Genomic DNA, 15,677 nt, shown 5'->3' on the forward strand with positions numbered 1-15,677 from the left:
CATGCTCAGCCAGTGAGCCAACCGGCCATCCCTATATAGGATCCAAACCCGTGGCCTTGGTAGAAAAACACCATTTTTAATGTCTGTAATATTAGGTTGACCTTTATGAAAGGGTTTTTGTAGGTAAAAAGTGGTTGAATATTAGCAATTTCATATGGTTCAACCTAATGTTTCATCAAGTGGCTGAATCATTATTTATTCTCCTGATATTGAATTATAAGATTGTTTTCCTTTTTTTTAATTTTTTTATTTTTTGTGTGGCTGGCTGGTACAGGGATCGAACCCTGGACCTTGGTGTTATCAGCACCATGCTCTAACCTACAGAGCTAACCAGCCAGTTCATTTTCAGTTTTTAAATTTATTTATACAATATGGTGATGAATATATTTCTACATAATGTTTGCCTAAGTTTCTAATTATTTGTTTGCAGTTATTCCTAGAAGGAAAATTGCTAAGACAAAGAATGTTGCCTTCCCTCAGGTTAGAAGGTGCTTTTCTTTCAGGTCTGTGTTGTCCCTTTGTATTTGTCTTTTTAAAATCTAAGCCAACAAAAGCAATTTGCTTTCTTTTAAAAAATTACATTGTTAATTTATTAATGCATTTTCAGGGCAAACTTTAAGCAATAAATTCAATTTCCTTACCTGATAAAACATTCCACCACGACTATATGAATGTCAGTAGGTGAATTCTTGTTGGGTCCATAGCAGAACAGCAAGGTTAGGGCCTCCTAGTGTTTCTTATTGCTTTGCTCAGTGCTTCTTGTGGCACAGTTCAAGATTGGCATGATCTGTGTTCCCATTTGTAATAAGTCCAGGTTTTCAGTTCCTTTAAGACAGGCATTTGCTGTTTGTTTTGAAAATAATCCTAATTTTTCCATTTACTCAATAAACTGCTGACTTATTGCCTGTTTTGTCTTCTGCTGGCCACTATTATAGCATATCTAGTAACAGTAGATATTGTTTATTGACAACTTAATATGTGCTATGCACAGTCTCAGCTGCTTTACACACATTTGAGTTTTTTGTTTTTTGTTTTTTTTGGTGGCTGGCCATTATGGGGATTGGAGCCCTTGATCTTGGAGTTACAACACTGTGATCTAACCAACTGAGCCAACTGGCCAGCCCAGATTTTTTAAAGAGCCCTGTACCTATCTCTGTACTGGTCAGCCACCAAAAACAAACAAACAAAAATCCAGAAAATGAGAAAAGATAAAAGAGCACTCAGGATAGGCATTGTTACTGCAGGTTGGTTTGGGTAACCTGCTGATGGCACCACCAAGTAGCAGGGGTCCCATTGTTCAACTTTAGCCATTGTGCCTTATTCTCTCTGTGTATACATCATTTTAACCCTCAGCCCATGTTGCTCAGAGTATATGTGTTCACCATCGGGGAGGGGGGGATCATTTCAGCAGGTGCAGATGTCCTTTTATGATTTTTAATTGAAAAAAAAAAATAATGACTTACTGGCTACACAGACTCACTGGGCTTTTATGGTTCTGGTTTATTCTGAATGTGGTTTTACACTTTTTAAACATTGTTTTGTGGTTTTTTGGTCTAATTTTCTAGGTCCAAAAGCTTCTGTGCATGTGCCCAGTAGATTTCCATGGGATCTTCCAGTTAGATGAAAGACGAAGAGATGCAGTGATCGCATTGGGCATTTTTCTCATTGAATCTGATCTTCAGGTAAATCTTTACTAAATTAAAGTGTCTGCAGTGTACAAGGAAGTATCATGAGAATTTAAATTTGTATCTACTTATATTTACCTAAAGCAATACTACAAGAATGCTTTGGAACCTAATCAGAGTGGTTGAGGGTAAGGGTGAGACAGGGTGGATAGAACAGGTGGGAATGAGACTTCTCCATGTATACCTTCTTAGGAAATTTGGTTTTTTTGAATTGTGTGAATACGAGGGGTGTTCACAAAGTTCATGGAAGGATTTGTATTATTGTTTAATTCAATTTTTCCACAAACTTTTTTTAAGTACCCTCATATTATGTTGCAAAAAAAACTAAAGTGGTTTTGAGTTGTTTTTGTTTTTTTGCCAGAAAAGTAAATTAAAATGTTTTGAGAAGTAATTGTGTGCCCTCCAGAGCAGGCTTGGTTTTCAATCTTAGGTAAAACGCTCATCAGTCAGACTCATGGTTACCATTGTTTTCCTTCCAAAAGGACAAAATCATGAGATAATTTTGACACAGTACCATCTTTTTCAAAACTATGATAGGTATGAATTAAGGTTTAGGGAACGTGTGCCTTTTAATAGCGATTTGAAAACCAGCCTAGGAGCTCCAACAGAAAACAGCGTGACCATATTTTTTTTTATGTATATAATTACCAAAGCTAGTGGAAGGAAATGATTGATCATTAGATGTAGAATCTTTATTTATTTATTTATCTATTTATTTTTATCATTACTAAGTACTGTTTTTTAATTCCAAGCTTAATCATGTTATGTTAGGAAAATAAAGATATTAGATATTTGAATATTTATCTAAAAAAGTTAGTTTGCATGTCTTGGAAATTTTATTTCAATAAGCATTAATGTTTTTGACAGAGTATTTATACATTTGAAAAAAGTAAACATTTAAATTATGGAGCAATATTTTAATAATTAAATAGGTCACCTGACCAAGGTCACATGAAAAACCAAAATTAGATGCATAATCTGCATTTTATTTTTTTTCTGCCTATTTGTTTATAAATGTGAAAAGAAAGAAAATCATTTCTAGTTTTCTATTTGCCAAGTCCTATTTAAATAAAAATTGAATTATAAAGGGTGGAAAAGAATTTAAACAAAGTCTTTACAAGAAACTACTGCTGTTCAAATGTGTATTAGTGGAAGGTTGGCCAGTTAGCTTAGTTGGTTAGAGCATGGTGCTGATAACACCAGGGTCCAGAGTTTGCTCCCTGTACTGACCAGCTGTCAAAAAAAAATGTCTATTACTTGTAAATGTCTTTGGCAGACACATTACTTGGTAGATTTACCTGTAAGTTCCAAAACTTACTTGTGTTAGATTTGTGTTGTACTTGTGTTAGACTTTTTAAGATGGCAAGGAAGAGACTAGTACAAATTACTATTGGTGCAATTGTGGTTCTGGGCGAGGATTGGCTGATCCTAGGTGGCATGTGACATTGTCCTGTGAATCATACAGGTATGCCTGTGCTTCTAGGGAAGCCCATCAGCCTCATGGATACCAGGAGAGGAGCCTAGCCTTCTCCTGGTTCCTAAGAAAACCCTAGGATCCAGCTTTCTCTTGGGTTACCATATGTTTATATTCCTTGCTGGCATCCAGGATGGGCTGTGCATTGGTTTCCCTTGTGTTTAGTCAGCAGACTGCTCTGGCAGCAGCTGTGGCCAGAGTAGTGGAGGTGGTTTTATCACTACATGCTGCAAAAGCTGTAACAGAGAAGCTACTGGGGCCACTTCCTGTGCAGGGGGCCTTGTTGTGCAGGCCCTTCAGAGTTTTGTGCCTGTTAGTGCGTCAGGATCCTGTACTGATGTCCTAGCTAGCTCCTTTTTATCATTTAGAGGAAAAAGTGTTTTTGATTTTGCTAAAGAAAATTCTTTATTTGTTTGGTTATCTATTTTGGCCACCAAACTACCCCCAAACTTAGTAGCTTAATACAACAATTTTTTTTTGCTTATGAATCTGCAATTTAGACAGGGCTCAAGAGAGTCTCTGGTTCATTAAGTGTCAGCTGGGATGCTCAAAAGCTGGGGGCTGGAATCACCCAAAGGCTCACATGTGTCTGGACATTGATCCTGGCTTTTAGCTGGAACCTTAGCAGGGGCTGTTGTCCAGGACAATTCTGTGTACATGGCCTCTCCATGTGGCCTGGGCCTTGTCACAGCACAGTTTCTGGGTTCCAGGTGAGTGTCCTGAAAAAGAGCCGGATGGAAGCTGCATTGTCTTATCTACCTAGTCTCAGAGGTCGGAGTCATATTTGTACCACTTTCTATACATACTAGAAGCAAGTCACTAAGGTGGCCTGTTTTCAAGGGGAGGATTGTCAAAGAATTTGTAGCTGTGTTTTTAAAGCCACCACATGGTTTTTTTCGTATTTCAGAACATCCAATAGTATTCCCCTTCTCTGGAGCACACTTTATCTAGTCCTCAACTGGAGCAGCTATAAATAGGGAAATAACCTAAAAAGCCAATAATGGAAGGTAATGAAGCTGTATGTTAGTTGGCTGTTTTGGAAACTAGAGGCAAGTAATTTTTTCATTGGGCTAATATTAGCTAGAAAGTCCAGTGATCAACTTGAGAGGAGTAAGAGGAAACATGAAGCAGAAAATTTTTTTAAAAAAGGAAAAAGGACGAAGGATGGGAACAGCAAACGGCATCACCTAGTTGAGAAACTTGTGGCTGTGAGCTTCCCTCCAGTTCCCAGGATCTTATCCTGGGGCCCATTGTTGGGTTTTGGGCTCTCTGAACCCCTCTCCCTGAAGACAGCTTTGAGTGTGCACACACACACCTTCTAGAGAGGCCCTCACAGGGGCCTGGCCTGCGTAGGAGGCCCATGTAAGCCATGATGCTTTCCCTTTGGCCCGGGTGGTTCAGACTGACATGACAGCCTCTGGAGTCAGCTGTGTGGAAACAGGAAGGGAGTGATGCCACATGAACTTACACAGGCTTTACGTTATCCCTGGAGAATCTCTGAGGTGATTAGGATGTGGATATGCTTCACTTTGTGCCTAATCTTTGCTAAAAAGCTACCTACCAGTCACTTATCGTATTAAATATAATACTTTTTTTTTTTTTTTCAGCACAAAGATTGTGTGGTTCCTTACCTTCTTCGACTTCTTAAAGGTCTTCCAAAAGTATACTGGGTAGAAGAAAGCACAGCTCGGAAAGGCAGAGGTAATTTTACATAATGTTTTCCCTGAATGCAAGGAAAAATAAGTATGTTCAGCATCTGTAAGGATCAAATGTTTATTCAGGCTAACACATCAGTTAGGATGCTTCTAGCTGGTCCACTGCTGGAAGTGGAACAATTAGCTGCCTACAGCAATGTGGGCTCAGCTTACTCACTGTTGTCCAGAGCCCATGGGCGAGAGGGGAGATGGCAGGCTGTGCAGGTCAGTTTCCCAATGCTCTCTTCTGAGAGTGAGCAAGAACTCTGAGACCTCAGGAACGCTTTCTCATGTCTCATTGGCCAGAATTAGATCACCTGCCCATCCCTGAACCAGTCACATTATTACTGTTTGATTAATAGGCTCGCTCCTGGAAAGAGGTCGGTTCTCCAAATTGCATTGCTGCTGCTCAGAGAGGGCGAGATGGATGTTGGGGACTCAACCACAGTGTTCAGTGTATATAGTTTATCATTTCATTTTTGCTGCTAAGATGTAGTTAAACTTTGCACCTTCAGAAATGGAATAAATTCATGTGTATTTCTTTTTAACTTATACTTTAGTTTTGTTTCTCTTTAGTGTCAAAGGAAAGTCAGATAGTCTTTTCCCCTCCTCCCCTCCACTGCCTTACTCTCCCTGCCTCCCCGCTTGCCTTCTTCCTCCTCACCCCCCAGCCTTCCAAAATATTTACATAGGTCCACATGGGCCATGAATTGTACTCAACACTTATAACCCTGATGTTCTTGTATATTGATTTCCCAAAGCTCCAAAATCAGCTTGGAAGACCTCTAACATTTTCGGGTTCATGACCCATGAGACTGAAGTTTCCTTGTTGTTTATGTCTGTGAGGCCTGAGGCCCACCGTTGGATAGAACAGGTGGTTGGTGTCTGTGAAGAAGATCCTTGTCATTTTCATTTGTGGCACAGCCCTGATTTGTTAGGTGGGCTCAGTCTGCTAAAGATAAGTTTTGCTGTTCTCATGAACATCCTGCTTGTGCCTGTATTTCTCTTGACCTTTGGGTTTTTATCATTTCTAGTGACCTACCATGCCTAAAACTGATAGATCCAAAATTATGCATGTATCTTGCAATTTCAAGGACTACGAATTAGAGTGTCTTGACTAAAAAGTCACGTTTGTCTACCTCTGTATTATCTAATTTGAGAAGTAGAATACCACTAGATGCTGATTCTATTTTCTTATTTTTTTTTAATTTCAAAACAGATCACTTCTGTATATGTAGATTCATATTCATATATTAGAATGAAAGTTTTAGCATTATTTGAACATTGTTAGAGATATATAAATTTCTAATTGTTGGGTAACATTTCACTTTTGCATTAAGGCAGTATTACTTATGCTTTTAAACTCTAGAGCAGTAATTCTCAAAGTGTTGTCCCTGGGCCAGCAGTATCAGCCTCACCTGGGAACTCGTCAGAAAAGAATACTCTTGGCCACCACATCAGAGAAACTCTGGGGCCGCAAAGCAAGCAATGTGTGTTTTAACAATCCCTGATGCACACTCAAGTTTGAGAGTGACTTAGATCTGCATTTTAAAATTATAAGTGCAGAAGTAGAAATGTAATAATCTTCTGCCATGTACTATAGATATGTCCATAAAATAGTAGGTACTTTTATGTCCTTGATTCCATGTTCAATATTCAAAATTGTTTATATGTATAATCATGATTGAACCAAATAAATGACAGTGGCTCCAGCATTTGAAAGTGTGCCCGATTGAAATGCTGTACAGCTTTTGGTCTTTTAGGTATAGTGCTCCCTCCCAGCCTTGAAGGCCATGCTCCTGAGAATCTCATTCTAGGAGGCTTAGCAGCGGAAGTACTTAAAAGTTTATGGGGATCAGAGCGAATCTTTGAAAACTCTTACTAGGATTTTTCCCATTTGCCAAAACAAAAAAGAAAAAAAATATGCAAACAATATTTTATTCAATTTAAAGTAGAAGTAATAGGTATTTCCATGTGCTATCTCTTACAAGATTGATTCTCACTTTTATTTAGGTAGGGAATAAAAAATGGAATCTGTCATATTGAGAGGCTCTATAATCTCAAACTGTAAATTGGCTCAGGATACATTTAACAATTAATTTAATTTAAACGTTCAAGTTTATTGAACCAAAACATTTACTTAAAGAAACATAGGGATATTTCTCAGCAAACATGTTGAATCCGTAACTGTTCTTTCAAGACTCATCTCAACAAGGGCAGCCGTTATAAACTTGGACAGGCCATGTGAGAGAGGGAACGTACTGAACTGGATGCCAGTAGGCGTTCTGATGATCTGACTTGTGTCTCTGTGTCTTCCAGGTGCTCTCCCAGTTGCAGAGAGCTTCAGCTTCTGCCTGGTAACTTTGCTGTCTGATGTGGCTTATAGGGACCCTTCACTTAGAGATGAGGTAAGTGTGCGGTGACTTGGTATGCATTTCTGTTAGATTGAAAAGAGTTTCAAAGTGATGAAAAAAGTAAAAAAAAAAAAAAAAAAAATGGAAGTGCAATTGGATTGTTTATGTTGATTTATTTCATGCTATTAATAGCAGACCTAAGAAATGTTTCATACTTGTTTATAGATCTCAGGAGTCCTATCTCATTCAACTTACCAAAAAGCCCTGAGAGGTAGGCAGCTCATTTTCCTTATTTTAGATTGGGTTTTGAAGTTGTTCATCAAAGTGGATTTTTTAGCTAACTGAAGATTTTACCTATAGTGCCCAAACTTTTTTAGTTTTTGTTAATTTGGGGCGGAAATGTTACTAAGATGTATTTTATACTTCTCTCCTTTTCAAAGAATACAATCATAATACAAACTTTTTTTTTTTTTTTTCCTTTTTGTCTTTTTTCGTGTCCGGCAACGGGATCGCAACCCTCGGTGTCGCGCCCGCACCTTGCTCAGCCAGTGAGCGGGAACCGGTCTGTATGTGGGATCCGAACCCTCGGCGGGAGCGCCGCTGCGCTCCCAAGCGGCGCACTGTAGCAGTGCGCCACTGGGCCGGCCCTACAAACTTTTTCTTAATCACATTTGTCATTTAGAAAGGCTATTCTTAGGTCCTGCCAAGAAGTGCCTATTTGCTTGCCTGCATGCAAAATGTTCTCAGCTAGTGATGCTTTTTGAGTTCTTTCTCTTTTAGGTTATTTATTTATTTGTGGGTTGGCTAACGAGGTAACTAGATATATTAGAATTGTGTATTTTTAAATTTTTTGGGGGGGCAGCTGGCAGCTGGCAGGGGCACCTCCACCTTGGTGTTATAATACCATATTCTAACTAACTGAACTAACCAGCCAGCCTCAGAATTATGTATTTTTATTAAAAAGTTAGACATTAAGTTAGGGGCTTTTCCATGAATAAAAATAAAGGTTGAAGATGATGACATGATTTTAATATATAAAACGGAAAAAGTATTATTTGTCAGGTCTTCATAGGTTTTTCAGCATTATTTAACATTAGGAGAATGTAAGAAATTTGACTTAGTTATGAACAAGTCATGTCAGACCAACTTCATTTTCTTTGCCTGGGTTTTCTTTTCTTTTTTTAAAAGATGACCAGTAAGGGGATCTTAACCTTTGACCCGGTGTTGTCAGCATTGGTGTTGTCAGCACCACGCTCTCCCAAGTGAGCTAACTGGCCATCCCTATATAGGGATCTGATCCCTTGGCCTTGGTGTTATCAGCACTATACTCTTTCTGTTTTTTTTTTTTTGTCTTTTGTCTTTTTCCGTGTCCGGCAACGGATCGCAACCCTCGGCATTGCTCCCGCGCCTCGCTCAGCCAGTGAGCGGGAACCGGTCCGTATGTGGGATCCGAACCCTCGGGCGGGAGCGCCGCCGCGCTTCCCAAGCAGCGCACTATCCAGTGCGCCACCGGGCCGGCCCAGCACTATACTCTTGCAAGTGAGCCATGGGCTGGCCCTTTTCCTGGGTTTTCTAAGACAGTAATTGAGAGAAAAGAGGTGGATTCAGTCTAGTTGATCTTCATGAAGACATTGGACAAGCACCTCTCCTGATATCCTGGACCAATTATATGGGCTTAGTGCCAAAATGATTCAGAGGGTTTTTGGAACTGCCTGGAGGACCATCCCAAAGGATGGCCTGCCTCCTACCATTGGAGCAAAATGAGCCAGTGCTGTAAATGAAGTCAAAAGGAAGTTGATCTCATCTGTAGAAGGCATAGAGCTGGGAACTGGAGACCAATGTGATGAGTTAAAGGTATTACTGTGAGCTTTTGTAGGAATAAATGAAAAGTGAAAAATACCAACTATGTAAGTAGAGTTTGCATATCCTAGGAGCAGCATGTGTAAAAAGAAGTTAAGTATTTTATTTATCTGTAAGCTCTTTGAGCCAGCAGTGTGAAGTGGCTTCCAAAAAGCTAATGGCACATTCCTAAAAGGCTAGAATCTGTGATGAGTTTGGTGATTACTCTGGGTGAGTTCCAGGATTCCTGGAATATTAATGTATTTTATTCTGAGCCCCACAATTTGAGACAGATGTAGACAAACTGGACTTCAGAAAAATCAGAAGCAGATAGTTAGCATTGTAAAGGACTTGTGACCATAAGGAATAAGGTTGAAAAGAATTTGGGGCATTTAGCCATGAAAACAGAGGATTTGGGGACCTATCACCTGCATATAGAATCTGGAGGAAGAAGTGGCTCAAAGGGATGGTGGATACAAACCCCAGAAGAACAACACTGGCCCAGTGTTAGAAAGACCTCTGTACCAGTCCAGAGAGGGAGGGTTTTTGTCCCTGGAAGGTCAGCTGGTTGACCACTTGCCACAACTGTTGTGTAGAGATATATTAAATATGGTGTTGGTCAAGATAATGTCTGAAGCTCCTTCTATTTCTAAATTAATTTTTTGATATTTATCTGATTTTGTTTATAAGTTTGGTTGTTTGTTTTTGTTTCCTTGACTATTATAGATTTTAGAGGCACTTTTGCAAGTTTTGCATGCTCTTTTGGGAATGTGCCAGGCCTTGGAGATTCAAGAAAAAGGTATGATTATAGATCTTTAAGCCTTTTTTCTTTTTCTTCCTTTGTCTCTCCTTTTGTGATTACTCTTTTTCCTATCTTCTTTTCCCTTTTCTGTTCTTTGGTACCTAATGTGCGTCTGATGGATGAAAACCTTATAATAGGTTACATTTGTTGTGTGAGCACAGTACTGGTACATAAATGCCTGGTGACCTTGGACAAGTAACTTCACCCTTCTAGGCTTCAGATTCACCTAAAACATGTCTGGGTAGATTAGTTGACTTTCAAAGGTCATAATTTTCCCCTAGAGTAAGGCTATCAATATGATCCTAGGGAGTATAAATATATTTTTTAAATAGAGTCAGGGTTCCTGATAACATGACCTAGCTATATATTATTGATTTGAGTGTGCCTTGTACAGATCAAGATCTTCCAAGGAGAGCAGTTGTGTGTGATAGAGACATAGTCTGAAGTTATTGTTAATGACAGATTGAAAATACTACCACTCAGCCCTTGGCATTGACCTTCTTACTATGGCTTACTCTGAACCTTCACATTTATTAGTGGGCAGGTTGCAAAATGTTAACCTGTGTTACAAGTTGGTACAGTATGGCTCTCTCACAGGTAGTTTCTCCTATTGTTACATTCTCACTTGGTCTTCTAGAATACCTCTGCAAGTACGCGATCCCGAGCCTGATAGGAATCTCGCGAGCATTTGGGCGTTACAGCAACACAGAAGAGTCTCTCCTCTCAAAGCTCTTTCCCAAAGTTCCTCCTCATTCCCTCCGAGTCCCAGAAGAGCTTGAAGGTGTTCGAAGGCGTTCCTTCAATGACTTCCGCTCCATCCTCCCCAGCAATCTGCTGACTGTCTGTCAGGAGGGCTCCCTGAAGAGGAAAACCAGCAGTGTGTCTAGCATCTCTCAGGTGGCTGGGCTCCTGGGGAAACAGCAGAGGAGAAAGATCTCATTAAGTGCTTGTATGAAGAAAATCCCTCATGTGTGTAGTTTGAGGAATCTTAAGAAACATGAAAGGTTCTCACTAGAATTCTCTTTAATTCAAAGGCTTGCCTTGTCCTTTTTAAGATTTATAAGTGATTTCATAGTCGTGAAGTTTTATTTAACAGCAGTCAGGTGCCAAATTCTGTTCTGCATGGGAGATAGATAGTGCCCTTCAGAAGTATATAATTGACTTATGGAGAAAAGATAAAAACACAAAACACTGAGAACAATTCAGGTCACTAATCAAGTAAAAAATATATGGCTAGACACAAAGAATTTAGTGATATAGAGTGTAGTAGAGAATGCTATAGCTGCGATGGGCTACAGGGAGCAGATGAGGCTTGAACCAGGACTTCAAGTACAGGCATTGGGCTGGCAGAGAGAACCTTGTCTAAGACGAATCTGGCAGAGGTCTCAATGGCCTTTTCTGATCTGTAACTGTGGTTGTGTGTTTTAGGTCAGTCCTGAACGTGGCGTGCCCCCTCCCAGCTCTCCTGGAGGATCTGCCTTTCACTACTTTGAAGGTGGGCTTCACCTCTCTGCCAGGAGTATTGACGTAGTACTGGGATAGCCAGCTCAGGGTGACTTCTTGTGGTGTTAAAGATGCTGATATTAACTCTCTATTGCTATGGATCTAGAGTGGCAAGCTTTTAGAAAGCATTTGTTTTTTGTTTTCATTTAAATTTCTTAAAATTTAATTTTCAAATATTTTATATGTAAGGTGCAGAAAATAATTTACAGACCCCCATATGCTTGCTATCAGAATTTTTGTACATTAGCTTATGAAAGCACTGGTTTTCAGGTAGAAGTGCTAATGGTGGGTACATTCAGTATGCAAATAATATTGAAGAATGTCCTACTACTACTATTACTTTTTATAGAGCTTTGCAAGCCACAAAGTACTTTTACATAATTTACCGAATTTGATGTTAAAATTACCTCCACCTTTACCTTGAGGAAAGTAAGACCTAGATTAAGTGATAGGAAATTGGGAAACCAGAATTCCGTGCCTCATAATGCAGTCTGTTCCAGTTTTGAATGATGTTAATTGCTAAAAGAGCATGACTCAAGATGATCTTGAGAGATGTGAGGAAAATTTTGAAAAAAAAGTGGAGGGAGTATCTGAACTCAAATAAATGTGAGCAATTTTGCATATAGTATCTCTTGGATGTGTGAGAATGTAACTTACGTTGCAATCTATGTATATGTTAGAACTAAAGGCTAATTTCATCCATTCAGAATCCCATCTCCCAAAGAAAACCACTTGTCCAAGTGTAGAATACATTTCTCCATGCTTTAAAAATTTGGGGCTGGCTGGTTAGCTCAGTTGGTTAGAGCATGGTGCTGGTAACACCAAGGTCCAGAGTTCATTCCCTATACTGGCCAGCCACCAAAAAAAAAAAAAGTTTCTTTGCCACCTGCTTGCCCTTGGGGAATCTGAGGACAGCCACGTGTCCTGGAAGGCTTCTCTTTCCTTGGTAAAAACAGCTCTTTGTCCACCTTCCATGGTGAGGGCCCCTCTGCATGGTGGCTCCCCTCCTTCAAGTAAATGCTTGGATTGGGGCACACCTAGGTGCAGCTGACTGCAGGAGCCCTGTACATCCCTTCAGCACATCCAACTGCCACCCACTCTGCACCGGTGTGCTCGCCTGCACCTGCCGTGGTGAGTGGGTGAGCAATGTGCCTACCCACTGAAGCACCCCTCATAGTAGGGCAGACAGAAGCAAGCGCTGCTCCTTCTCTTGTTGCTCACACACCTCCAGTTTCGCTCAGACTCTTCGTACAGTCAGCCTCTCCTCCCTTTCCAGGCCCTCTTCCACAGCACTGTAAGAATTTTTTTTTTAAGTATTATTTTTAGGGCCGAGCCCATGGCGCACTCAGGAGAGTGCGGCGCTGGGAGTGCAGCAGCGCTCCCGCCACGGGTTCGGATCCTATTTTTTTTAAAGCACAAATCTGATCATTTACTTTCCTGCATAAAAACTTTCAGTGACACCCCCTGCATAAATCCCAAGTCCTAGGTCTTTGGTTCCTGTTCCCGCTGCACACCTGCTCAGCCATACAGGACTTCTCTGAGACATTGTCCTCTGGTCACAGCCTCCTTTCCTTCTTCCCGACCTACTCCTTTTAAAGTGGCCGTTCTCTCCCTCCCTTCTTTCCTCAGGTGTTCACTCTTTCAGTGGCCATTTCTTATGCTGGCTCTCCAGCATCTCATTTCCTCACGGTCTTGTCACCCATCCCCTTCACTGTAAGGTACTGGTTGGTGTCCATCTTCAGGCAGCTCGGTAGCAGGTCACCAGCACCATAGACCTACACCTCAGCTTGGACACTGTCAGGGCTAAAGTCAGCTCTTTGCTTGTTCTGTGCTCCCTAGTGCTTAAGAAAGTTATAAAATTTATTGTTTCGTTCTTTATAGATTAATATTGTCTGCAGTTATTTAATATAAAAATATTACAGACTTATTTATTTTCCAATCATAGTTTTCTATTGTAGGTGTTTTTTTTGGTTTTGTTTTTTGTTTTTAAAAGATGACCAGTAAGGGGAGCTTAACCCTTGACTTAGTGTTGTCAGCACCATGCTCTCTCAAGTGAGCTAACCAGCCATCCCTATATAGGGATTCGAACCTGTGGCCTTGGTGTTATCAGCACTACCCTCTCCCAAGTGAGCCACGGGCCAGCCCTCTATTATAGATTTTTAATAATGGGGTTTCAAACAATTATATGCTTTTGAGTTCATATTTATTAATAAGCATTGGATGACCGGGCCGGCCCCGTGGCACACTCGGGAGAGTGCAGTGCTTGGGAGCGTAGTGGCGCTCCCACCGCGCGTTCGGATCCCATATAGGGATGGCCGGTGCGCTCACTGGCTGAGTGTGGTGTGGGAGACACCAAGCCAAGGGTTGCGATCCCCTTACCGGTCACAAAAGAAAAAAAAAAAAAAAGACAAAAAAATAAGCATTGGATGACTACTGAATTTTTGTTCTGACTTTTTCTCTCCAGTTTTTATTATTGTGGTAAAATACATACAACATAAAATTTACCATCTTAACCATTTTTAAGTGTACAGTTCAGTGGTATTAAATACCCTCATAATATTGTGCAGACATCACCACCATCCATATCCAGAGCTCTTTTCATCTTATAAAACGGAAACTCTGTACCCATTGAATAGTAACTTCCCATTTTCCCCTCCCCCAGCCCCTGGCCACCACCACTCTATTGTCTCTGTGATTTTGATTGTTCTAAATACCTAATATAAGTGGGATCATACACTATTTGTTCTTTTGTGACTGGCTTGTTTCACTTAGTTGTGATTTTGAAAATTCTAGTAGTGTTTTTGTTCTAATGTTGGTGGTAAAATAATTTGGCGGGCCTGTGGACATCAAACTTTCACATCTCTCAACCTTTAAAAAGGTGTAATTCTTTTTTCCCCTTTCCACATGTTAAATTATATTGTTTGGGTTGAAAATATTGGGACATGATCATATGTGACCTGAAAGGTCCATACCATATCATGTCTTTGATCTAAATTACTCAAGTGAGAGGCATTGTTCCCCAAGGATTTGCAATCCAGCCTTCTTAATTTAAAAACAAGCAAGAGTTCTAAGTGCAAAAAAGTAGAAATAAATAAAAATAAAAACAAGCAAGAATGGGAGTATAAAAAAAATCAAATCTATATCTTTGTTGGTTATTGGGGGAATTAGCTTGAGGGAGTGTCCTGATCATGTGTGACCATGGCTGACTTTCCTGTTTTTTCTCTCATCAGCCTCTTGCTTGCCTGATGGGACTGCCCTGGAGCCCGAGTACTACTTCTCCACCATCAGTTCCAGCTTCTCAGTTTCTCCCCTTTTCAATGGTGTCACCTATAAGGAGTTCAACATTCCACTAGAGATGCTTCGGGAACTCTTAAACTTGGTAAGTAAAACATTGATAAACAGACTATGAATATAGCTAGTGGTGAAAGCCTGTATTTTTTAAAAGGAAAACTCAGAATACCAGTATTTCATGGTAAAGTTTAGTAGTCACATATTTGCAAATTAAAGGAAGGAAAGAGATCGATGCTTTCTCATTTAATCCTTGCAGCAGCCATGTGGGAGAAACACCCATGCATTCCCACGTAGAGGTAAGGAAAGCAATGTGAAATACATCACAGATATGCAGACCAAGGGCAGGGGCCAGCTCAGTCCAGGAACTCTGGCTCCAAGTCCACTGCTTTTCCATTGTACCTGACTCCCTCACAGGGGTTGCTGTATTTGGATTAATACAGACCTAACTTTTTCATATTTGGGTACCTTTGGATGACCTTCAAGGTAACACCAGAGAATACATTGGTGCCATTGTCCTAGTCCTCAAATGGTTGGATCTTTGGTCAGATCCAAAGGCCCTGCAGTTATTATGATAGGGCTGGGATGGTTGAAGACAGGTTTGAGTGGGTAGGGGTGATGACATCATCAGAGACAGGCTCTAAAGACTGGACTCTCTGTTTTGGAAATGAGAGGGAATGAGAATGATGCCTCTGAAAGCTCTCCCTGCTGCGTAGAGTATGAATAGAAATCACTCTGGGAATGGCTTTAGGCTGAAGATGCAAGAAGACATTAAAACATAGGTGCTCATTAATGAGGATAGAGCCATAATGAATTACTAAATATTCTAGGATGCTTCTGAAGTTGCCATCAAGAGAGAAAACTTTATCTAACCTGCCTCTCAGCATTGATGTCCCAGACGGAATGGTGCTCAGGGTGGGCCATGGCCTTCGTAGATGACTCTCCCTAGTACCATGTCAGAAATCCTAATTGAAGACTAAATGTTTTACATCTTTTCTTGGGGAAATAATTTTTTCCAGTATATATATATATATATAT

At 40.3% G+C, this 15,677-nt stretch overlaps 1 protein-coding gene across 1 annotated transcript in view; it reads left to right on the forward strand.

Annotated features, from left to right (window-relative positions):
* Positions 1 to 15,677, forward strand: part of PI4KA (phosphatidylinositol 4-kinase, catalytic, alpha) — a 131,235-nt gene that overhangs the window by 20,455 nt on the left and 95,103 nt on the right. Inside the window, exons 2-8 of the mRNA XM_008588039.1 lie at positions 1,566 to 1,682; positions 4,767 to 4,860; positions 7,173 to 7,261; positions 9,773 to 9,845; positions 10,486 to 10,745; positions 11,277 to 11,343; positions 14,582 to 14,730. Coding sequence (XP_008586261.1) covers positions 1,566 to 1,682; positions 4,767 to 4,860; positions 7,173 to 7,261; positions 9,773 to 9,845; positions 10,486 to 10,745; positions 11,277 to 11,343; positions 14,582 to 14,730 — 849 coding nt within the window. The remainder of the gene's footprint in view (positions 1 to 1,565; positions 1,683 to 4,766; positions 4,861 to 7,172; positions 7,262 to 9,772; positions 9,846 to 10,485; positions 10,746 to 11,276; positions 11,344 to 14,581; positions 14,731 to 15,677) is intronic.

The sequence above is a fragment of the Galeopterus variegatus genome, unplaced genomic scaffold (assembly GCF_000696425.1).
Source record: "Galeopterus variegatus unplaced genomic scaffold, G_variegatus-3.0.2 Scaffold4643, whole genome shotgun sequence".
Classification (NCBI taxonomy): Eukaryota; Metazoa; Chordata; class Mammalia; order Dermoptera; family Cynocephalidae; genus Galeopterus; species Galeopterus variegatus.